The sequence below is a fragment of the Mizuhopecten yessoensis genome, unplaced genomic scaffold, assembly GCF_002113885.1.
Source record: "Mizuhopecten yessoensis strain PY_sf001 unplaced genomic scaffold, ASM211388v2 scaffold3781, whole genome shotgun sequence".
NCBI classification, from domain to species: Eukaryota; Metazoa; Mollusca; class Bivalvia; order Pectinida; family Pectinidae; genus Mizuhopecten; species Mizuhopecten yessoensis.
The window spans coordinates 156,652-183,247 of record NW_018405216.1 but is presented as its reverse complement, the minus strand read 5'-3'; the positions used below and the strand labels follow the sequence as shown (position 1 = coordinate 183,247).

Below are 26,596 nucleotides of genomic sequence, written 5' to 3'. Positions count from 1 at the left end.
TACGCGTTTTAACGGTGGACGGTATTGCTTGGTGCAAATGCCATGAATAGAATATTGTTTGTTCTCCCATCTATGTGTAAAAGCTTATTATTTATCAGGTAAACAATGCATATGATCAGGTTTTCTTCACATCTCATATTAGAACATTGTCGTCAGGTTTACAGTGTTACCTCTTAGAAACTTAGAAAATGATGATTGTACGATAACATATAGCATCGATATCAAGTTACTGTCAACATATAATAATCTGATTTTTAATATTTTGCATACGTTGCATATGGAAACTAATAACGTCTATTTTCTATTAAACTAGATCATTTCGAGTATTTTAAAGTTAATTTCCTTGATACTATCAGACTAATGAACGAAGAAACGACATTTAAGAGTTCAACTGTTTCTTGAGATATCATATGAATAATTCATCTTCCATCGTTTGAAAGACTATGTCTGATACTATTTCAATGGCATTTTGTTCATTAAGCTTTCGTTCGACCATGTCACACTGTGTTATTTACTAAACTTGATTTTCGTTCAACTCGGCAATTTCTTGGGAGGAGAAGTTTCGGAAAGTATCTATGAACTATTAAAATGAATTTGACTTACTTAAATAAGGAGTGGAGGTTTAAACAGAATATATGGTTAACGATGAGAACAATTCGATGAATAGAAAATATACATGTCTACCGAAAGACCAAGTAGCGTTGATAAACACAAATACGGTATTCCCATATACACTGTTAAGGAAAGCTCAGAAAGTACACATTCAGTTTAAGAAGTGATGACGAGAGTAGACCTTTCTATCCCATGTCGAATGACTGCTTGCATAAATGAATGAAGCAAGCTGCTTTAAGGAATTAAAAACCAGAAGAAAACCCTCCATTTAAACAGCTGCAACAGTGATGAACCGAAACTGACATTGTCAGTATTCATAAATGCGAGAGTGGATATCTTGTAGACGTCACTCCGGTACAATACAAACGACAACCACAGTGTCGGGAGTCGTCTGCTATGTTTACTAGAATCTGAATTAAGGTAAGGTTATTTGCATATTTGTCTAATTAAGATGAATTAGAATAGGTCAACGAGGACAAACTTAGGACAGATAAATATACATGCGATATAGACGTATGGGGTCTGTCGTTGGCAATGTCAATATACCAGATCTGTTTTTTTCTTTCTTTCTTTTAATTTTATGCAAGTATATCATGCGTTGTTAAATCTTCTTTTCTATAGGGAAAACAATACACTCGAACACATGACAGAAACTAATGCTCACAAATTAAATGTACTGCAAGGGAATTCATTATAAATTAGAAATATCACACCATAACGATACTTTGTGCGAATGCAGCTATCAACACATTGTTCAGATGATACATTTTATGAGGGTTGGAGTTTATACAGTGTACATGTGATACATTTTATAGATTGTACAATGTACACTGTGTTTCGAAACGATTATGAATAATATAATCGTTTATGCATTTGACGAATCTTAAAAATATGAATTTATATTTTTTATTCCATTGATGAAATATATGATTATTTTCAATCTCTGTTTGAAAGAAATGTTACTTAGTTTTAATATGTATACTAAAAATAGTATGACGCAATACTGTGTTTTGTCTTTGTAAATTGACATTTTGGTATATCAAGCTTCGTGTTTTGACTTTGTTTTCTAATTTTGCCAATATCTTGGGTCAGTCAGAGGGCAAGTGATTATGACGATGCTATCATTCTTGACGACTGGGTGCAGCTGAAGTTGGACAATTTAAGGACATAGCTGCTTAAACGATGTTTACCAAAACAGAGAAACAGGTCAAACAATTGAATCGTAAGACGAAATACTAGATATCAAAATTTTGTATCAGTCATACGATGACATCTTAGCCTGGCAGGCATTAAGGACAGCTTGACAATGAAAAGACCTAAATCGTAAATGCAAATGTTTTGAATTATCAAACTCGCTCCTTTTATTATCTTTTAAACGCATTTATTGTACCTATCGATATAAATCCAAACCCACGAGAGAGAGAGAGAGAGAGAGAGAGAGAGAGGGAGAGAGAGCAGTTCTACAGTGACTGACTGAATGGGATTTCATCACAAAATAGTGCAATGTTTGGGTATCCGTGGTACAAAGGACGACACGTAACAACAGCTACATAGCTCTGTACAGTATACATTCGTGGTACCAAGGACGACACATCACGGTAGTTACATAACCCTGTACAGTATACATTCGTGGTACCAAGGATGACACATAACGACAGTTACATAACCCTGTACAGTATACATACGTGGTATCAAGGATGACACATAACTACACTTACATAACCCTGATCAGTAAACATTCGTGGTACCAAGGATGACATATAACTACAGTTACATAACCATGTATAGTATACATCCGTGGTACCATGGATGCCACATAACGACAGCTACAGAACCCTGTACAGTATACATTCGTGGTATCAAGGATGACACATAACTACACTTACATAACCCTGATCAGTATACATTCGTGGTACCAAGGATGACATATAACTACAGTTACATAACCATGCACAGTATACATTCGAGGTATCAAGGCTGTCACACAACGACAGATACATAACCCTGTACAGAATACATTCGTGGTACCAAGGACGACACATAACGACAGTTACATAACCCTGTACAGTATACATTCATGGTACCAAGGATGACACAAAGCGACAGTTATATAACCCTGTACAGTATACATTCGTGGTACCGAGGATAATACATAACGCGAGTTACATAGCCCTGTACAGTATACATTCGTGGTACCAAGGTGACACATAACGACAGTTACATAACCCTGTACAGTATACATTCGTGGTACCAAGGATGACACATAACGACAGTTACATAACCCTGTGCAGTATACATTCGTGGTACCAAGGATTACACATAATGACAGTTACATAACCATGCACAGTATACATTCGTGGTACCAAGGATGACATATAACGACAGTTACACAACCATGTACAGTATACATCCGTGGTACCAAGGACGACACATAACGACAGTTCCATAACCCTATAAAAGATACATTCGTGGTACCAAGGACAACACATAACGACAGTTACATAACCCTGTACAGTATACATTCGAGGTACCAAGACTGTCACACAACGACAGTAACAGAACCTTGTACAGTATACATTCGTGGTACCAAGGATGACACAAAACGACAGTTACATAACCCTGTGCAGTATACATTCGTGGTACCAAGGATTACACATGATGACAATTACATAACCATGCACAGTATACATTCGTGATACCAAGAATGACACATAACAACAGTTACATAACCCTGTACAGTATACATTCGTGGTACCAAGGATGACACAAAACGACAGTTACATAACCCTGTGCAGTATACATTCGTGGTACCAAGGATTACACATGATGACAATTACATAACTACCAAGGTGACACATAACGACAGTTACATAACCCTGTACAGTATACATTCGTGGTACCAAGGATGACACATAACGACAGTAACAGAACCTTGTACAGTATACATTCGTGGTACCGAGGATGACACAAAACGACAGTTACATAACCCTGTGCAGTATACATTCGTGGTACCAAGGATTACACATGATGACAATCACATAACCATGCACAGTATACATTCGTGATACCAAGGATGACACATAACAACAGTTACATAACCCTGTACAGTATACATTCGTGGTACCAAGGATGACACATAACGTCAGTTACATAACCCGGTACAACATACATTCGTGGTACCAAGGATGACACATAATGACAGTTACATAACCCGGTACAAAATACATTCGTGGTACCAAGGGTGATACCTAACAACAGTTACATAACTCTGTGCAGTATACATTAGTGGTACGAAGGATTACACATAATGACAGTTACATAACCACGCACAGTATACATTCGTGGTACTGAGGATAATACATAACGCCAGTTACATAGCCCTGTACAGGATACATTCGTGGTACCAAGGGCGACACATAACGACAGTTACATAGCCCAGTACAGTATACATCCGTGATACCAAGGATGACACATAACAACAGTTACATAACTCTGTGCAGTATACATTAGTGGTACGAAGGATTACACATAATGACAGTTACATAACCATGCACAGTATACATTCGTGATACCAAGGATGACACATAACAACAGTTACATAACCCTGTACAGTATACATTCGTGGTACCCATGATGACACATAACTACAGTTACATATCCCTGTACAGTATACATTTGTGGTACCATGGATGCCACATAACGACAGTTACATAGCCCTGAACAGTATACATTCGTGGTACCAAGGACGACACATAACGATAGTTACATAACCATGTACAGTATACATTCGTGGTACCCATGATGACACATAACTACAGTTACATATCCCTGTACAGTTTACATTTGTGGTACCATGGATGCCACATAACGACAGCTACAGAATCCTGTACAGTATACATTCGCGGTACCAAGGATGACATATAGTATACATTTGTGGTACCATGGATGCTACATAACGACAGTTACATAGCCCTGTACAGTATACATTCGTGGCACCAAGGTGACACATAACGACAGTTACATAACCATTTACAGTATACATCCGTGGTACCATGGATGCCACATAACGACAGCTACAGAATCCTGTACAGTATACATTCGCGGTACCAAGGATGACATATAACGACAGCTACATAACCATGTACAGTATACATCCGTGGTACCAAGGACGACACATGACGAAAGTTACATAACCCTATACAAGATACATTCGTGATACCAAGGACAACACATAACGACAGTTACATAACCCTGTACAGTATACATTCGTGGTACCAAGGATGACATATAACGACAGATACATCACCCTGTACAGCATACATTCGTGGTACCAAGGATGACATATAACTACAGTTACATAACCATGCACAGTATACATTCGAGGTACCAAGGCTGTCACACAACGACAGATACATCACCCTGTACAGCATACATTCGTGGTACCAAGGATGATAATAACAACAGTTACATAATCCTGTACAGTATTCATTTGTGGTACCATGGATGCCACATAACGACAGTTACATAACCCTGAACAGTATACATTCGTGGTACCAAGGATGATATATAACGACAGTTACATAGCCCTGTACAGTATACATTCGTGGTACCAAGGATGACCCATAACATCAGTTTTATATCCATGCACAGTATACATTCGCGGAACCAAGGCTGTCACACAACGACAGTTACATAACCCTATACAAGATACATTCGTGATACCAAGAACGACACATAACGACAGTTATATAACCCTATACAAGATACATTCGTGGTACCAAGGGTGACAAAAAACAACCGTTACATAACCCTGTACAGCATTCTTTCGTGGTACCAAGGATGATACATAACTACAGTTACATAACCCTGAACGGTATACATTCGTGGTACGAAGGAAGACCCTTAGCTATTATTTTGACAGTTACATAACCCTGTATAGTATACATTCGTAGTACCAAGGATGACACATAACTACAGTTAAATAACCCTGCACAGTACACATTCGTGATACCAAGGATGATACATAATGACAGTTACATAACTTACATAACCCTGATCAGTATACATTCGTTGTACCAAGGATGATATATAAGGACAGAGACATAGCCCTGTACAGTATACCTTCGTGATACCAAGGATGATACATAACAACATAACCCTGATCAGTAAACATTCGTGGTACCAAGGATGATATATAAGGACAGAGACATAGCCCTGTACAGTATTCATTCGTGGTACCAAGGATGACGCATAACGACAGTTACATAGCTCTGAACAGTATACATTCGTTGTATCAAGGATGACACATAACTACAGTTAAATAACTCTGCGCAGTACACATTCGTGGTACCAAGGAGACACATAATGACAGTTACATAGCCCTGTAAAGTATACATCCCTAGTACCAAGGATGATAACCCTGTACAGTATACCTTTGTGGTACCAAGGATGACACACAACAACGGTTACATAACCCTGTACAGGATACATCCGTGGTACCAAGGATGATGGTACCACGAATGTATGCTGTATAGGGTTATGTATCTGACGTTGAGTGACAGCCTTGGGACCACGAATGTATACTGTAGAAGGTTCTGTTACTGTCGTTATGTGGCATCCTTGGTACCACAGGGTTATGTAACAGTCGTTATGTGTCATCCTTGATACAACGAATGTATACTGTAAAGAGTTATGTAACTGTCGTTATTATGTATCTGACGTTGTGTGACAGCCTTGATACCTCGAATGTATACTGTACAGGATTAGGTAACTGTCGTTATGTGTCATTCTTGGTACCACGAATGTATACTGTGCAGGTTTATGTAGCTGTCGTTATGTGGCGTCCATGGTACCACGGATGTATACTATACATGGTTATGTAACTGTTGTTATTTGTCATCCTTGGTATCACGAATGTATACTGTACAGGATTCTGTAGCTGTCGTTATGTGGCGTCCATGGTACCACGGATGTATACTATACATTAATCTTTGGTACCACGAATGTATATATACTGTTCAGAGTTATGTAACTGTAGTTATGTATCAGCCTACCACGAATGTATACTGTTCAGAGCTATGTAACTGTCGTTATGCGTCATCCTTGGTACCACGAATGAATACTGTACAGGGTTATGTATATGTCGTTGTGTGACAGCCTTGGTTCCGCGAATGTATACTGTGCATGGTTATGTAACTGTTCTTATGTGTCATCCTTGGTACCATGAATGTATACTGTACAGGGATATGTAACTGTCGTTATGTGGAATCCATGGTACCACAAATGTATACTGTGCAGGGTTATGTAACTGTTGTTACGTGTCGTCCTTGGTACCACGGATGTATCCTGTACAGGGTTATGTAACGGTTGTTTTTTGTCACCCGTGGTACCACGAATGTATACTGTACGGGATTCTGTAGCTGTCGTTATGTGTCATCCATGGTACCACGGATGTATACTATACATTAATCTTTGGTACCACGAATGTATAATGTGCATGGTTATGTAACTGTTCTTATGTGTCATCCTTGGTATCACGAAGGTATACTGTACAGGGCTATGTAACTGTCCTTATGCGTCATCCTTGTTACAACGAATGTATACTGTGCATTGTTATGTAACTGTCGTTATTATGTATCTGACGTTGTGTGACAGCCTTGGTACAACGAATGTATACTGTTCAGAGCTATGTAACTGTCGTTATGTGTTGTCCTTGGTACCACGAATGTATTAACTGTCGGTATGTGTAATACTTGGTACCACGAATGTATATATACTGTTCAGAGTTATGTAACTGTAGTTATGTATCAGCCTACCACGAATGTATACTGTCCAGGGCTATGTAACTGTCGTTATATATCATCGGGGGTACCACTAATGTATACTGCACAGAGTTATGTAACTGTTGTTTTTTGTCACCCTTGTTACCACGAATGTATACTGTAGAAGGTTCTGTTACTGTCGTGATGTGGCATCCTTGGTACCACGGATGTATACTATACATTAATCTTTGGTACCACGAATGTATATATACTGTTCAGAGTTATGTAACTGTAGTTATATGTACAGGGTTATGTAACTACCGTGATGTGTCGTCCTTGGTACCCCGAATGTATACTGTGCATGGGTATGTAACTGTCGTTATGTGTAATTCTTGGTACCACGAATGTATCTTGTATAGGGTTATGTAACTGTCATTATCACGAATGTATACTGTACATGATTCTGAAGCTGTTGTTATGTGGCATCCATGGTACCACAAATGTATACTGTACAAGGTTCTGTAACTGTCGTTATGTGTAATTCTTGGTACCACGAATGTATCCTGTGCATGGTTATGTAACTGTCGTTGTGTGTCATCCTTGGTACCACGGATGTATAATGTACATGGTTATGTAACTGTCGGTGTGTGTAATCCTTGGTGCCACGAATGTATACTGCACAGGGTTATGTAACTGTCAAAATAATAGCTAAGGGTTTTCCTTCGTACCACGAATGTATACTGATCAGGGTTATGTATCTGTGGTATGTGTCTGCCTTGATACCATGAATGTATACTGTACAGGGTTAAGTAACTGTTGTTATGTGTCATTCTTGATACGACAAATGTATACTGTACAGGGTTGTGTATCTGACGTTGAGTGACAGCCTTGGGACCACGAATGTATACTGTACGTACATAGCTATGTAACTGTAGTTATGTGTCATCCTTGGTTCTAGGGATGTATTCTGTACAGGGCTATGTAACTGGCGTTATGTATTATCCTCAGTACCACGAATGTATACGCACAGTATACATTCGTGATAATGACAGTTACATAACCATGCACAGGATACATTCGTGGTACCAAGTATTACACATAACGACGGTTACATAACCATGCACTGTATACATTCGTCGTCCTTGGTACCACGAATGTTTACTGTGCAGAGTTATTTAACTACAGTTAAATAACTCGGCACAGTACACATTCGTGGTACCAAGGATGACCCATAACATCAGTTTTATATCCATGCACAGTATACATTCGTGGTATCAAGCATGACGCATAACGACAGTTACATATCCATTTACAGTATACATCCGGGGTACCATGGATGCCACATAAGGACAGTTACATAACCCTGAACGGTATACATTCGTGGTACGAAGGAAGACCCTTAGCTATTATTTTGACAGTTACATAACCCTGTCCAGTATACATTTGTCGTATCAAGGATGACACATAACAACAGTTACATAGCCATGTTCAATATACATTTGTGGTACCACGGATGACACATAACTACAGTTAAATAACTCTGCACAGTACACATTCGTGGTACCAAGGATGACACATAACGACAGTTACATAACCATGTACAGTATACATCCGTGGTACCAAGGATGACACATAACGACAGTTACATAACCATGCACAGTATACATTCGTGGTACCAAGGACGACACATAACGACAGTTACATAACCATGCACAGTATACATTCGAGGTACCAAGGCTGTCACACAACGTCAGATACATAACCCTGTACAGCATACATTCGTGGTACCAAGGATGATACATAACAACAGTTACATAACCCTGTGCAGTATACATTCGTGGTACCAAGGATTACACATAACGACAGTTACATAACCATGCACAGTATACATTCGTGATACCAAGGACGACACATAATAACAGTTACATAACCCTGTACAGTATACATTCGTGGTACCAAGGATGACACATAACTACAGTTACATAACCATGCACAGTATACATTCGAGGTACCAAGGTTGTCACACAACGACAGATACATAACCCTGTACAGCATTCTTTCGTGGTAGCAAGGTTGACACATAACGACAGTTACATAACCATGCACAGTATACATTCGTGGTACCAAGGCTGTCACTCAACGTCAGATACATAACCCTGTACAGTATACATCCGTGGTACCAAGGATGACACATAACGACAGTTAAATAACCCTGTGCAGTATACATTCGTGGTACCAAGTATTACACATACCGACAGTTACATAACCATGCACATTATACATTCGTGGTACCAAGGCTGTCACACAACGTCAGATACATAACCCTGTACAGCATACATTCGTGGTACCAAGGATGATACATAATGACAGTTACATAGCCCTGTACAGTATACATCCCTAGTACCAAGGATGACACATAACGACAGTTACATAACCCTGTATAGTATACATTCGTGGTACCAAGGATGACACATAAGAACAGATACATTGCCCTGTACAGTATACATTCATGGTATCAAGGCTGATACATAACTACAGTTTCATAACCCTGTTCAGTATACATTTGTGGTACCAAGGATGGCACATAACGACAGTTACATAACCCTGTACAGTATACATTCGTTGTATCAAGGATGACACATAACGACAGTTACATAATCCTGTACAGTATACATTTGTGGTACCAAGGATGACACATAACGACAATTACATAGCCCTGTACGGTATACATTCGTGGTACCAAGGATTACACATACCGACAGTTACATAACCATGCACAGTATACATTCGTGGTACCAAGGCTGTCACACAACGTCAGATACATAACCCTGTACAGTATACATTCGTGGTACCAAGGATGACACATAACGACTGTTACATAACCCTGTGCAGTATACATTCGTGGTACCAAGGATTACACACACCGACAGTTACATAACCATGCACAGTATACATTCGTGGTACCAAGGCTGTCACACAACGTCAGATACATAACCCTGTACCGCATACATTCGTGGTACCAAGGATGATACATAACAACAGTTACATAACCCTGTGCAGTATACATTCGTGGTACCAAGGATTACACATATTGACAGTTACATAGCCATGCAAAGTATACATTCGTTATACCAAGGACGACACATAATAACAGTTACATAACCCTGTACAGAATACATTCATGGTACCAAGGATGACACATAACGACAGTTACATAACCATGCACAGTATACATTCGTGGTACCAAGGCTGTCACACAACGTCAGATACATAACCCTGTACAGTATACATTCGTGGTACCAAGGATGACACATAACGACTGTTACATAACCCTGTGCAGTATACATTCGTGGTACCAAGGATTACACACACCGACAGTTACATAACCATGCACAGTATACATTCGTGGTACCAAGGCTGTCACACAACGTCAGATACATAACCCTGTACCGCATACATTCGTGGTACCAAGGATGATACATAACAACAGTTACATAACCCTGTGCAGTATACATTCGTGGTACCAAGGATTACACATATTGACAGTTACATAGCCATGCACAGTATACATTCGTGATACCAAGGATGATACATAACAACAGTTACATAACCCTGTGCAGTATACATTCGTGGTACCAAGGATGACACATAATAACAGTTACATAACCATGCACAGTATACATTCGAGGTACCAAGGTTGTCACACAACGACAGATACATAACCCTGTACAGCATTCTTTCGTGGTACCAAGGATGACACATAACGACAGTTACATAACCATGCACAGTATACATTCGTGGTACCAAGGCTGTCACTCAACGTCACATACATAACCCTGTACAGTATACATTCGTGGTACCAAGGATGACACATAACGACTGTTACATAACCCTGTGCAGTATACATTCGTGGTACCAAGGATTACACACACCGACAGTTACATAACCATGCACAGTATACATTCGTGGTACCAAGGCTGTCACACAACGTCAGATACATAACCCTGTACAGCATACATTCGTGGTACCAAGGATGATACATAACAACAGTTACATAACCCTGTGCAGTATACATTCGTGGTACCAAGGATTACACATATTGACAGTTACATAGCCATGCACAGTATACATTCGTGATACCAAGGATGATACATAACAACAGTTACATAACCCTGTGCAGTATACATTCGTGGTACCAAGGATGACACATAATAACAGTTACATAACCATGCACAGTATACATTCGAGGTACCAAGGTTGTCACACAACGACAGATACATAACCCTGTACAGCATTCTTTCGTGGTACCAAGGATGACACATAACGACAGTTACATAACCATGCACAGTATACATTCGTGGTACCAAGGCTGTCACTCAACGTCACATACATAACCCTGTACAGTATACATTCGTGGTACCAAGGATGACACATAACGACAGTTACATAACCCTGTACAGTATACATTCGTGGTACCAAGGATGACACATAACAACAGTTTCATAACCCTGTTCAGTATACATTTGAGGTACCATGGATGACACATAACGACAGTTACATAACCTTGTACAGTATACATTCGTGGTATCAAGGATGACACATAACGACAGTTACATAACCCTGTACAGTATACATTTGTGGTACCAAGGATGACACATAACGACAATTACATAGCTCTGTACAGTAAACATTCGTGGTACCAAGGATGATACATAACAACAGTTACATTACCCTGTACAGTATACATTCGTGGTACCAAGGATGACGCATAACAACAGTTACATAGCCCTGTTCAGTATACATTTGTGGTACCACGGATGACGCATAACAACAGTTACATAGCCCTGTTCAGTATACATTTGTGGTACCACGGATGAAACATAACTACAGTTACATAACTCTGAACAGTATATATTCGTGGTACCAAGGATGACACATAACGACAGTTACATAACCCTGCACAGTATACATTCGTGGTACCAAGGACGACACATAACAACAGTTACATAACCCTGTACAGTATACATTCGTGGTACCACGGATGACACATAACGACAGTTACATAGCCCAGTACAGTATACATCCGTGGTACCAAGGATGACAAATAACGACAGTTACATAACCTTGTGAAGTATACATTCGTGGTACCAAGGATTACACATAACGACAGTTACATAACCATGCACAGTATACATTCGTGATACCAAGGACGACACATAACAACAGTTACATAACCCTGTACAGTATACATTCGTGGTACCAAGGACGACACATAACGACAGTTACATAACCCTGTACAGTATACATTCGTGGTACCAAGGATGATACATAATGACAGTTACATAGCCCTCTACGGTGTACATAAATGTACGTTCGTGGTACCAAAGATGATACATAACGACAGTTACATAACCCTGTACAGTATACATTCGTGGTACCAAGGATTACACATAACGACCGTTACATAGCCCTGTACAGTATACATTCGTGGTACCAAGGATTACACATAACGACAGTTACATAGCCCTGTACGGTATACATTCGTGGTACCAAGGATTACACATAACGACAGTTACATAACCTTCTACAGTATACATTCGTGGTACCAAGGATGATACATAATGTCAGTTACATAACCCTGTACAGTATACAATCGTGGTACCAAGGATGATACATAATGTCAGTTACATAACCCTGTACAGTATACAATCGTGGTACCAAGGATGATACATAATGACAGTTACATAGCCCTCTACGGTGTACATAAATGTACATTCGTGGTACCAAAGATGATACATAACGACAGTTACATACCCCTGTACAGTATACATTCGTGGTACCATGGATGACACATCACGACAGTTACATAACCTTGTACAGTATACATTCGTGGTACCAAGGACGACACATAACGACAGTTACATAGCCCTGTGCAGTATACATTTGTGGTACCAAGGATAGCCCGTTGAAGTATACATTGTTGATATCAAGAAAGACCCATGTTATCGTGTAATATATAATGTGTACTTGACCTCTAACCTGATTGTTTTTACCCAGATCTAAGATTGCGGAAGGGGAACTGGCAAATGGTCTATCAATGTCATAGTATAGTTTGTCCATTGTACTGATACAATGCTTTATTTTTGTTTCTTGTATCATGGTAGATCTTGGAATAACCCTTCTATATTTTGATACATTCGTCCGATGTATAAGCTAAAATAAACGAAAGAAATGACGATTTTAAGATTTTTGTTTTTATAGTAAGATCATCGTGCGGGGCGTCATAAATAGTCATTTATGGTGAATGCGTGTTAGGCTTTTACACAAACCATAACATAAAGTTAATTACAAGCATTATGGAAATATTCATTATAAAATCATTTCCTATGTAGGATAATGTCGTGACCTGTTCCAGGAGAAACCGCTTAGATCGTGACTAATGATCACATGGTGTTTATTGCTTACACAATTGATATTTTAATATGTTTGTAGTTACTTTGACTGAATTTCATATGGATGTCAAACTCTATCGTAGTTCCGGTTTGTTAGACAGACGTGGTTTATACTCATAATACAGGATTTCTAAAATTTTATTTGAATGATATTTTTTACAGATAGATATAACTTTCAGACATTCATATCACTATTTCATATGCATAAATTTAAATTTATCTGCGGGTAAGCAGACATTTCTTTCATCCCATCATTTTCATGTATATACACGTTTCAAGAACAGTAGTTTTGTTGTTGTCACTGACGCAATTAAATCAAACAATCGTCTTCATATGAAGAAAACATGAAGTTATCAACTGCCCTTAAAAAATGTGATTTTGTTTGTTGTTTATATTTGGTATTACAAGCGATAAGATTATTTTCCTTTAGCATACGGTTTATAAAAAACTATCTTATACAATGACATAAAAAGACATTTTACAAACTGGTTGTACGATAATCGGGATGATTTTGATGTTCCATTCCATTCACTGTCTTGAAAGTAATATCCAAACATTCCAGTCCTGAGGAATAAACTTGCCTCATAAGGTTTCAAGAATAGTCGTCACAGACTCATTTGGAAATACATCTATGCTATTACTCTGTGTGATATGAAGTTGACGTTTTGTTTAATGCCTAATAGTGCGTCTTGTTGTTTTTATCCCTACGCCGGTACCGCTTTGAGGTTATTACATTACTCGGATTTGACTGTGAATTACATCGATGAAAAAATCACTTAACAGCAATTACGGTGAGATTAATCTTACCTAAAACATAAAAATTAACCTCAGTTATTTCAGAGCAGTCATAACTAGGGGATACCGAAGTGTCACCTTAACCGCAAATCGAACTTAAAAAAAATCGAAACACCTGATTTTATTTTCCTTGGAATTTTTCAAGTATCTAAATGTGAACCCTTCTTTAATTTGTTTTTTTGGTTTTAAGTTCGAATTGCGGTTTAGATGACGTTTTGTTATCTTTTTGCTGCTTTGTCTCTATGGGACTGTTCTTTAGTAAATGAGGGTAATTTTTACAAGACTTTTGTTTTAGATTAGATTAATCTCACCTTAACTGTTAATCATAAACAAGATTGGTATCTTATTTTATGATTCTTTGTATGTATTGTTTTATACAGATTACAGTTCATAACGGAAGTCAGTGCTAAAATACTCACTTTTAAATATGGATACTTTGACAGTATAAACTTCGTTTAATTGATTCACATGGAAAAAAATTATATACCATACACCTATAAGTTGGTTATCGTTAACCTAGCACTGGCTTTTTATTGACATTAATTAACACTTAAAACTAGCCTAAGTTAAGTTACGTTCATGATTTTCCTAGAATTCTATTTTCACCTTTCCAGTAACGACATTTTCTTTCCTGTAAATATGAAATAATATGATTCACCATTTGCGTTCATTATGTTTGCATCACTTTATCTATATAACTACTATGACGCATATCCCGGTCGTAAAACACTTCACAAGTATACTCGTGAAATTGTTTGTTCGGAAATGATATAAAGGGAACAAAGAGTCCGCATTCAAGAGGTCTGGCGATATGATATTTAAAGTAACTGATTTTATAATACTAAGTTATTGTTATTTTAACAGTTTTACTATGTGAATACACAGTTAGTTCAGGCTTATAGATTTTTTTTTGTAATAAAAACACATATACATTTGAATCGTTATAAGATGTTTTGTTACTAATGCAAAAATGCAAGTTAAATTATGATATTCGCGCTTGTGTTTTTGAGATTTGCCCCCAAAAGGGATACTTTAATTACTATTGTTTGGTACCAACTATACGAGAGTTTAAAAGTATCCACAAATTCGTCGGAACAACCGCAAGATTATAACATGTGCTATATATAGTATGCCTTCTATACTTGTAACATTGCTCGTTGTCTATACCGTACTTGTACTCCTTCAACTCGTCTCCTTTTCTCATTAAGTCACGTGTCGTTGTTCTTGTCATATCTCCTAAGTGTGCTTGACCCAACCAATTCCTATGAAGTGCTTGACCCAATTTTCACCACATAGATAGCAACCTGATGTTTATGTCAACGCAACCATCGAACAAGGTTTGTGATAAAACAACAAAAATGACAATCAAAATGTTATATACTTCTGCACTTAATAGAGCAGGTTATTATCTGATGTTAAAATGTTGTAGCGTCTAAAACATAAATAAACGAACTTTTCTTCGTGTTAACATGCATCAAACAATTGTCTCTATATGCAAATATTCGTTTATAGAGGCAATTGAATAGCCATTACCTATATAAGTCAATATTGTTTATATAACCAGTGGTATAGTCATAAGCTCTATTAGCTATCTATAAATGCCAATATGTTGTATAGTTTGTATTTAGTTCCCTCGAATCATTCACATCCTCAGTTTTTTATTTTCGTTTTTTAGTAAAAAAAATAAATGCACCGCAGTTCTTTTCAAACATATTTCTATGACCCGCGGTAGCCCTCTTGGAGATATAGTTAATTGAAATCGTGTTAGTAGCACCATTTACCTTCAGAACAACAAAGTAGGTTCTTTGTTACCTTTCCTTATTGTTTCTTTAGGTCGATGATACACTTTAAACAAACTGTTTTGCCGAATGTGGAAACAGACATTGTTTTTCAGGAACAACGTCGTGTTTTATATGATGAGTATAATAATAAGACAATTAACGACAGTCGGAAACCATTCTGGTGTTTTCCGTCAAAATGTGAATTTGAAATCAGGTGAGGTAGGACTTGTCCCCTTACAATACCGAGAAAAGAAGAAAATAATCCAGACCGAACAACATATACCTTGATTCTATATTCTCATTTTTAAATAATTTTGTGAGTTGGTACATTTGTAGGATACATATTCTTTCCCCTAGGGTTCATCTCATCCTTTGTCAGCCAGCATTATAATGTTAATACTGTTTTCCCTTGAGTTCAGCATAACACTGGTGACATAAGTCCATACTCTACTACTGCTGTATTTTTCCCTATAGATTATCAGATACTGTCAAAAATATTGATAGTGTTGCTTTGAGCGAGTGACAATACACTGCATATTGTGTCAGTGTTCACGAATAACATACTAAATATAATATAACAAAGTTGGCAGAACATTGCAAACATGACAATTCTGAAATAGCAACGGTAACATACCAATGATTATTTAGTTAATCATTTTTCCAACATTTTCGAATTCCGAGTTATTTATTCCACCATAATGCACGCGCATAAGTTGATTATTTTTATTCTACCACGTCAAATGTAACTAATTGTAAAGTTTTGCTGTCTTATAGGTCGACATGACCTAGATAATTCGATATGCAAATTAGACGCTGTTCTTTTGCGCGTGCAAGATTTATCACGTGATCGTGTTGCCTCGTTTTAACTTGATCAATGTCGCGCCAACATTTCTCAGTGCGTAGGGTTGGGATTCCCGGATTGCGTCTACTTCTAAAACAATCATCATCCTACCGATATCAAGCGGATTTTCTTGGAAGTGCCAGTGATACAACATCATACGATAGGCCTGACATGAGTTTGCATATTAAGTTGGTTGCCATGACGTGATGGAAAGTCGCTGACCGGCTGATCATGACGCGACTTTCACCTTCACCGACTTCACCGGACAGCTGTGTTTTGCAACCACTGTTCAGACCGACGCTACTTTTTGCAACATTATTCTTTACACACGATATGTACACTCTAGGCGAATGCTCGACATCACTTGACCTTGGCAACCAATTACTAACCAGTGTAGTGCTGTGATAACTGGCCAGAAAGGAAGGAAACAACTGAACACGAGTGACGTCAGATACGATGTTTATTTCAATCAAATAAACATTGGCACGCTATCGACATCGTTCATCAAAACATGAAATCAACACTTGACAGTACATACACACACTGCACACACATCGTGAAATGTACGGCACTACCCAGTGAAGTAAAAACAGTAGTGATAAATAATTTACCATTTTGTCTTCAGACCTGTACATTATAAATGTCAATAATTAATAAACACTTTTCACTGCAGGGACCTACATACTTTAGGTCTATAGATCCGTGTAATCTTTTGAATGGCAGGCCTGTCAAATATTTTGATCACGCCTGACAGTTATGCTATTTTTGTTCATTCATGATAAAATACGGAGAGGTTGTTGGAACAGCATATGCGTGTGCACTATTTCACGTGCATTGGTTATTGGCACGCGCATGGTATATCGCTCAATAATGCACTCTTTTTAATCAATGAAAATCGTCGTTACATCACAGACGTGGTAAAATCTTAAATAATAATAATGTTGATAATATAATACTGACAATCAATGCTAACACAACAAAGCAAATAAAATGTGCGGGGTCAAAGCTGTATGCTATTGAAAGACTTTCTCGTTATTACAAATTTGTAATGTTTTAATTAGGGATATCAAATTAGAGCTTGCTTTTTCGTCGTCTATTTTAAAGAGTTGGAGTAGCTACCACTTAGAGTCGAAACGATATAATCTTTTAGGAGTATGGTACGTATTGTACCAGTGTTACTGCTTAACAATCTAACGTCAGCACGAGACGGTCAACTTATCAAATGGCAAGATATTATTGATAATTGTACAGTCACTTAAAGAATAGGTCGACACATCAGACCTTTTGTTGTTAAATCAATAGTTCATCATATCATATATATTATTTATAACTCAAAAAGCTTTTATTTTTGTTTCGAATATAAAAATGTTGGGAATGTATTTGAATACAATAGATCTCTCATTCAATTTACTAATTCAAACTCAACGGCAGAGAAGGGAGTGGTCAAAGGTATGTGTTAGCTCTGCTCTGAACAATCCCGATGTAGGAAGAGACTTAAATCTTGTAATGCATTGGTAATATTCTTAAAACTATGCACTGTCCAACCCATAAGAAACGCATGCCAATTTTATAAGATTCTGAACATTTCAACCTTGACATTAATGTCCATTGACGTCACAAAACGGTGATGGTGTGCTATACATATATACATTTGCCTCATTAAATCCGGGAAAAAACAACAAAAAACGATTTTAAGGTCAAATACTGCCACATTACTGTCAAGCTAAAAGGAGGAGATGGAGTGTATGCTGCACTGATGTTATAATTCCTTCACTGCAATAGTGATTACCTTAATACATTGTATCACGTTCGAGATATAGTTACTGAAATGAGATACAGCTGGATTAGGATGGGCGACCTTAGAACACGAAAGTGTATGCGCGTAACAGCTCGGAAATTCTGAACACTCCAGATACGGAAATGTAATCATAAATGACGACACTTTGTCGCACGTGTTACAATGTTATCGAGGCGTATTAACACCAGTGTGACCAACTATAAGGACACAAGCTGCTGTCGGTGATATTGGTAAATATACCTATTCGGACTCGTTTTATCTAGGACAATACGATACAGTTTTATAGGTAAATATTTATATTCAGACGCCTTTTAACTGAGTTATACGATACAAGCGTATTAGTAAATATGCGTATTCAGATTGGATTTGCTTAACCAGAGTAATACGAAACAGTTTTACGTATTCGGACTCGTATAACCAAGAGCAATTCGATTTATTATGATTTGTTTGAAAGAATTGACATAGAGTTAGATAGATGGATGGAAATGTATGTGTTGTAAAAGTGGTTTGATGTTGACTTATCGGGGTTTTGATTTGTTCCCTTTTTTTAATTTTTGAAGGAGATTTCTATAAATTATCATGTCTAAACGTTTTACTAAAGTTGCGTGTGTGTCCTGAAAATCTTGCAGATTATTAGTCTGGCTAGGTACGTCAACTCCTATCAATACAAATCATGATCTATGACGTCATATGTTTGTTGTCTAGAGCAACACGGTTATTTCAGCTGAAATAGTAGCTAATAAACACAACTTTGTCCAGTTCAGAGAAGTGTTTTACAGCATTCCTGCGGTTGAATAATTGTTTAATTGTGTCTGTGGTTAATGCACTGTTGTGTACAGTACCATACTCACTCGAAACTTGCACTTCTTACCGACACACTGTACCGAGTTGTAATACATTTGCTGTCAATGACTTTCACCGGATGTACGTTCCCTGTGTCGTCTAATCACCACTGGTGACATAAATACGTGCAACATATTCCGAAAGGGAGAAATAACACCGTATATTTACTGTATAGTTGCTCGTGTCGTGGGTAAAGAGCATTTCTCTTGTCATTATTTTACGTGATATTACATAGTTCGTTAGCTTAGACTTAAAGTAGAGGAGTTTTACACTACTTGAACCGGAAACCATGTATATATATTCAGCGCTGTATCCTCTCTATACGGTGTTGACAGCACCAGAGTTGCAGTGGAGAGATATGTTAGTTAAACAGAGATACTGAACTGATTGACAGGTTGATAAAGTTATGGGTATTTTTGTCTAGTTGACAGGTCAGCTAGGTTTATGGCAGCCTAGATTGTGCGGAAAATCAAAACAAAGAAGATGTATGTGGATAATGAAACAGATGCAGAAAATACAGGTAAAGTATAACGTTTTTATAACTGTGTAAATATGCTCGCGATCTTCATCATGTTTGCTTCGAATCATAATACTGTTGTTTCTGTTGCTTTCGTCTTCGTCGTCATTTTTGATGATGACGATGACGATGATGACGATGATGATGATGATGATAATGATGATGATGATGATGATGATGATGATGATGATGATGATGATGATGATGATGATGATGATGATGATGATGATGATGGTGATGATGATGATGATGATGATGATTTTTTCCTCGACAGGTACTGGATTATCGGGGACATTCATCGCAGTTGCAACTTTCAACCTGATCATCATTGTTGCTATCGCAAGTTGTGCTATTCCAAGGTAATAAAAATCAATGGCATTGCGGGTCTGGCAGATATACAATAGATTTTGAAATACAATGTGTTTGTTGAATAGAAAAAATGTTGTGAAATTATTACTAATTGGAATGCTGAATTTACTATGAAAATGTATAATTTATGTAAAGCCAAAGAGTTAAACATGTGGTAGGAATATTCATCATTGTGTGTAGCCTTGATATGTATTACGTGTACTATATTTTGTTTGGGGAAAGGGGAGGGAGAGATGGGTTTAGTGCTGTTTTTAATTACGGAATGGTCACCCGGAAAATAATGTTCTTCCTTTACCCATTCCCCGTAACATCTATCCACCATCGTCTTCTTTCACTCAATCACTGTCGCACCTAACCCGTTTTCTCCCCTACCCTTACTCCCCACACCATACCTTCAATACCTAACCGCCTTACACATGGTCTGTCACTCTCAACACCATCACCGTTTCTACCAATGTCTCCACTTCACCCTCCAACGTCATCTCTTTCCCTCAATCCGTCAACCCTATTTCTACAACATACTATATTGCCGCTTGCTATTGCATTTAATAACTGATTATCCCCATCATTTCGTAAGTGAAATCAACAGACATAGAGAGAACAACATATCCAGTCATTCAATAAGAAATAAAATATCTGTCATCAATGTTCAAAATCTGCAATATTCCACTATCAAACCAATGTCTCAACTACACCCTAAATCGTCATCTCTTTTAAACCAAAAATCTGCAATTTTCGACGGCTCAATCGTCCATTGTTTACCTGGACCTTTTCATTTTTGAAAAAAATATTCCTCATTCAAATAGTTTCTGTTCTTGTGCAGCCAGGAGATCTATGTAAGGCCATACAAAAGAGACATGTGTCATACCGTGTAACCGTAGAGCTATCCCCCGAGAACCATTATAGCAATCATTGAGATGGAATAATCACATGCACATGACACCCCCTTCAACGCCTGTTGTTGTTTAGGATTTATGACAATAGACTCAATGTTATTGCCGATTGTTAGTATTGACATATATTGCGTATGTTAATGAAACTATACTGTTATTGTCAACATGTAATTTGGCTCCTGCTTATATCAATAATTTATATTTATTTTGTATTTGATGGTTTGTCACCGAGTAGTCAAACAACTTTAGTCTATATATTTGTAAGCAATATATACAACAGTGACACGACTTGAGTGTGGCCAAATCGATATATTTTTTAGCCATAGTTGGATATTTTCAATTAATCTGGATGCAGAATACAAAATGATTTTATAATATTTTCCCCAGATGCCACAAGAAGTCCCGGAGAGAACTAAAACCCCGTTTTACAGTGGAAAGAAAAACAATTAGCCAAGAAGATGTGTCAACAGTTTCTACGTCGTCTAAGTCTGCGCCCAAAAAGCCTATACGCCACTCGCCTTCCACTCACTCAAATAAACAAAAAAACGTTCAAAACTACGAAAATGTATTTGTTGGTGTTTACCGTGGAAATTTTGCCTCTCCCAGTGTTAGTCAGATAGATTCTGCAGACGTCCTGGATAATGAATCGTCTGCTTCCGACCCATTTATTGATCCAAAGGAAGAAAATGTTAATTCGCACATGGACAATAACAGAACGAGCTACGAAGAACAATGTGATAACGTTTTAGAGAGACATATCAGTGTCAGATATGAAAACAATAACGACCAGTTCGATGATGTCGTCGTGAACAAGCGTGAAAGTAGCGTTAATGACAAATACAGGAGTAAAGGATCCGTTGAAATTTCTATCAATGTTAACTCTCGTGTGTGATATCGCGTGATGTTGTTACAAACGAGGAAGTCCCGGTGTATGTGGTGAAAATAATGACATTTTGTATGTCATCATGAGTCATGGCATTAGTTTGTTGATATCTTTGTATTTAGCAATGACAATTGCATAATGATAAGATTCTATAGTATTTTCGCGTAAAACTGCATTACAATGACTGTTCCATTGATAAATTACTGTTGATAGATTGTTTCCATATTATGATAAAATCGGTTTCAGAATGTTTTATACATCAACGCTAATATCAGGTTGAACGTTCAACGAGGCATTGTTTCACAATTATCGTTTTATTGCTATGAACAGCTCTCGTGCGATACAAACGTGTGTACACCTGATAGCTTTGCCTTTTAATGTTGATGAAATTATCTGTATCGTGTATGTAAAGTGATTTGCATAGCTTTTATTGTGATTATCGGCCAATTGAACTTATGAACTATATCCATGCCTTTCATAACATCATGAGAGCATTTCCTTATATGCCATCACTGAACACATTGTCACTGAACGTTATTTACAAACCATGCGTATCGTGAAATCATGTTTGTATTCACTGGAACGGAACAAAGATAAAAAAACAATTTATGGTTTTAATATAAAATACTTCTCTCATATCAGCGCTACATGTATACACTATTTATATCTGATGTAAGCTGAAAACTGAAGTACAATGTATTACAATACATCTGATTCCTTACAACCCATCTCAAAACTCTAAACACTATATATCGTACATAGTACACTTAAGCTGTTTACATTGTCGGTATCAACATGCTTCCCGCACCAGGAGACATAAGTAAACAGCTATGTGGGGTATTATTCTCGAAGGGGTCATAGCGTGGTCAAGCAAAGTATTTACGCCGAATGAAACAAAGGTAATCGGGGACACGTTGGGACTGAACTCACCTGTTTGGGTGCTATATGGAATAGTTTGTTCTATTTTATGTATTGAGATTGAAAACAATGTCAAACGTCATCGATTTATACTCATCTAAAAAAAAGTTCCTTAATTCATTTTTGTGTGTAATATCATAACGATTTGTACACTTTTTATCACACATTTGAAATTTGTCATGATAAACATTCATACTGTTATATCATAAATATATATAATTTATTGTTTTTGTCAAATTGTTATTGTCACTATTAAACTCTTTATAATAAAATCTGTTATTATTTTATTATTCTGTATATGGATTTTGACTTATACTTAAAACGGCCTATACTGACAAAAAGGAATATGTGTATATACAGTAACAAATACTTGAAGTACACTTAATATATTAATAGTGGTTTAAAATTGCAGTGCTTAATACAACACGTGCGAGGAATAAAGACATTTGTTAAAAGCAGCAATAAACGTGATTTTAAACATTCAAAACGTTTTTTTATGTTTATTTTCTAAAAATTCAAAATTGTTAGAAGGGCAGGGAAATGTCTGTTTATAGCACATACTGTAAGTAGCAGTTCAGATGGTTGCTTATTCATAGTAAAAAATCTTAAGGTAAGAACAACTCTAACTCTAATAACTGTGTTATTGTTTATATAGGCTTTGTTGTGGTAGTTAACTTTGACTAGTGTTGACCTCTGTATGGACTTTTATATTTAAGCTACCGCATAGAGTTTGGTACGTTTAACTTCACCTAGGAAGAAAAGATTTGTAAGCAAATTAAATTCATTGTTTTGCGTAACACGATTCCCTTGTTTGATATATGCAATTGACGGTCCATCTAATTATGATAATAACCCTAAGAACGAATTATTATTCAGTTTCCTATTTTCAATCACAAGGACGCAAGCGAGCCATACCATTCGAGTGGCAGTAGTATTTCACTTTTAATATGTATTACAAATATCCTTTAACGATATAAAACAGTTTCCTACACTTATGCTACAAACATTATTATCTTCACGGAAACACCATTTTAATTTCGAGTACGCTATGTTTTTGTTTTTTTAATGTTTCATAAAGCACTTGTCTGGTCAAAGAGTATGACCGTACTAGAATGTTAATAGAGTATGACAGTACTAGTCTGGTCATAGAGTATGACCGCACTAGTCTGGTCATAGAGTATGACAGTACTTGTCTGGTCATAGAGTATGACAGTACTAGTCTGGTCATAGAGTACGACAGTACTACAATGTAATCTGGAGTGCACCAGCTTCCGTACGCAGTACAGGCGTTACATGATAAGCTGTAGTAATACCTCGATAGTAAGAAAAGCGGTCTAACCGGAAGTGATGGAAAAACCAACAATAAAGCTCTCGAATGGTTTAGTAGCAATGTATCTTCCTTCCTTGTACACTCAGGATATCCTTTTTAGCGCTTAAATCGGGAGAGGTGTTACCGGCTATTGTTAATAACATTAGTAAAATTTTAAAACATATATTTGACATATTTGCAAACACGCATTTCACAGCAAATCAAACACTCTATTACATTTTTGTTTAAAGTATAAAACTTCTAGCCTGTAAGTGGTAGAAAACCTTTCAATATACTTTATTAACTCTGGAATCATATGATAATTAAAGCACACCAAATCACAAAACTCCGCATATACATCTGCAGTNGCGTGGGGGGGGATGTAGCAACGTCCATCTGATGTTGTCCCCAAAATCTATTTGAAACTGTTGTGAAAATGCGATTCACAGCAATATAAACACCCTTGAAACTATTTTTATTAAATATTATAACAGGACATTTGTTGTTTTATTTAAACGTCATGCAGCCGCAAGAGAACCACAAAATGATGTGTTTATGCCTTTTTTATGATAGTATGAAAACCATGGAAGATGCCGTTTGTCAAATAACTAATGAATAGACTTGAAATAGAAAACAAAATTCTGAGTCGTGTTGAGCTACAGTTGACTAATCTTATCAGCATATATCATTGTAGTTGTTACATCAAACAAGTTTAGATGGGTCATTCAGTATCTATCAACAAATTAAGACATGACGCATTCTTATTGAGACTGCTTTCCTTTTAACAAAAGTCCAAGTATGAAGCGTCACTCAGGTTAGTGACACATAACCACACCTAGTTTGTCCTGAGTACTGATTAACACAGCCTGTTTACGATATATCTACAATAGATACAAATTAGTAAACAACATTACTTTCTGTCTTTTTGTGACCTATATAGTAATAATATATTCTACAATGTATGCGAAGAAACGACACTTTTCATCGGTGAATAATTGTGTAAATCTTTAATTGGACGAAATCCATGCTACAGTCTTCCTAAATCTTCATCTGTTTTGCAAATGTATAAAAGTGACACGTGACACTGTTTTCCGTTGTCGTATACGGGTACACGCAGTAAAGGATGTCTATGTTTGAAGATTTTTGACTATGTGTAAGACATGCGTGTGGGCACACAGGTAGACAATTGTTTACCCTCGTTATTTATAAATATTCTACCGTAAAATATGCACATTCGTTGAATATTGATCCATTTGTCGTTGTTAAACAGGTATATTTCATGTTCAACAATAATCCACCGCCCCTTGATTATGCATGCAGTTCATCTTAAAGCTCATGTGCAATTTTGTTGTCGGTGTGAGAACTAGAAGTGTTGGCCTTTTTAAAATTGTATTGTACCGACGTCGAGGCATTTATTACAGACAATTTTTAATTATATTAGAGACTTTAGGAAAATAAATATGTCTTTAGATGAGTACAGTGGCAAAGTTTCGGGATGTGTCAATGGGACTTTCCTTTTAAATAAATATATATCAAGACAAAATTACAGCTAGCGGATTAACTGTCAACGATTATGGTTATGGTATAGCAATATACCGATTACTTATCTGCTGTGTGAATACATCGTAATTTGATTATATATTTCGTCACATCTAGAGACACATATTCCATTCTATGTTGTGCAGAAAAAAAAGGATAAAATAAAGAAAAAATCAGTCAAGTTTCCGATAATTTTTGAGTTTCTGTCTATTGTATGGAGACAGAATAATGTTGTCATACTCATTGTTAAATTGTTCCAAGAAACATATGTTGATGCGGTTTTGA

General features: G+C 37.0%; 1 protein-coding gene across 3 annotated transcripts; it reads left to right on the top strand.

The window, feature by feature from the left end:
* The first annotated feature begins 783 nt into the window (after positions 1 to 783).
* On the top strand, positions 784 to 25,133 carry LOC110448015. 3 transcript variants are annotated; one of them, XM_021494042.1, is made up of 4 exons: positions 784 to 1,032; positions 20,308 to 20,403; positions 20,675 to 20,759; positions 22,050 to 25,133. In XM_021494042.1, exons 2-4 carry the CDS (start codon positions 20,367 to 20,369, stop codon positions 22,552 to 22,554), a joined length of 627 nt encoding a protein of 208 aa, XP_021349717.1. In that variant the 5' UTR covers positions 784 to 1,032; positions 20,308 to 20,366; the 3' UTR covers positions 22,555 to 25,133. The 3 variants fall into 3 exon arrangements, with proteins under 3 accessions (XP_021349717.1, XP_021349716.1, XP_021349715.1); XM_021494041.1 differs by lacking the exon at positions 784 to 1,032 and adding an exon at positions 18,927 to 19,326; XM_021494040.1 differs by lacking the exon at positions 784 to 1,032 and adding an exon at positions 18,928 to 19,270.
* Positions 25,134 to 26,596: the final 1,463 nt, after the last annotated feature.

Coding starts and splice junctions, on each gene's coding strand:
- LOC110448015 (XM_021494042.1), top strand. CDS start 20,367: ATGTATGTGGATAATGAAACAGATGCAGAAAATACAG. Junction 20,404..20,674: donor AACAGATGCAGAAAATACAG/GTAAAGTATAAC, acceptor TTTCCTCGACAG/GTACTGGATTATCGGGGACA. Junction 20,760..22,049: donor GCAAGTTGTGCTATTCCAAG/GTAATAAAAATC, acceptor TATTTTCCCCAG/ATGCCACAAGAAGTCCCGGA.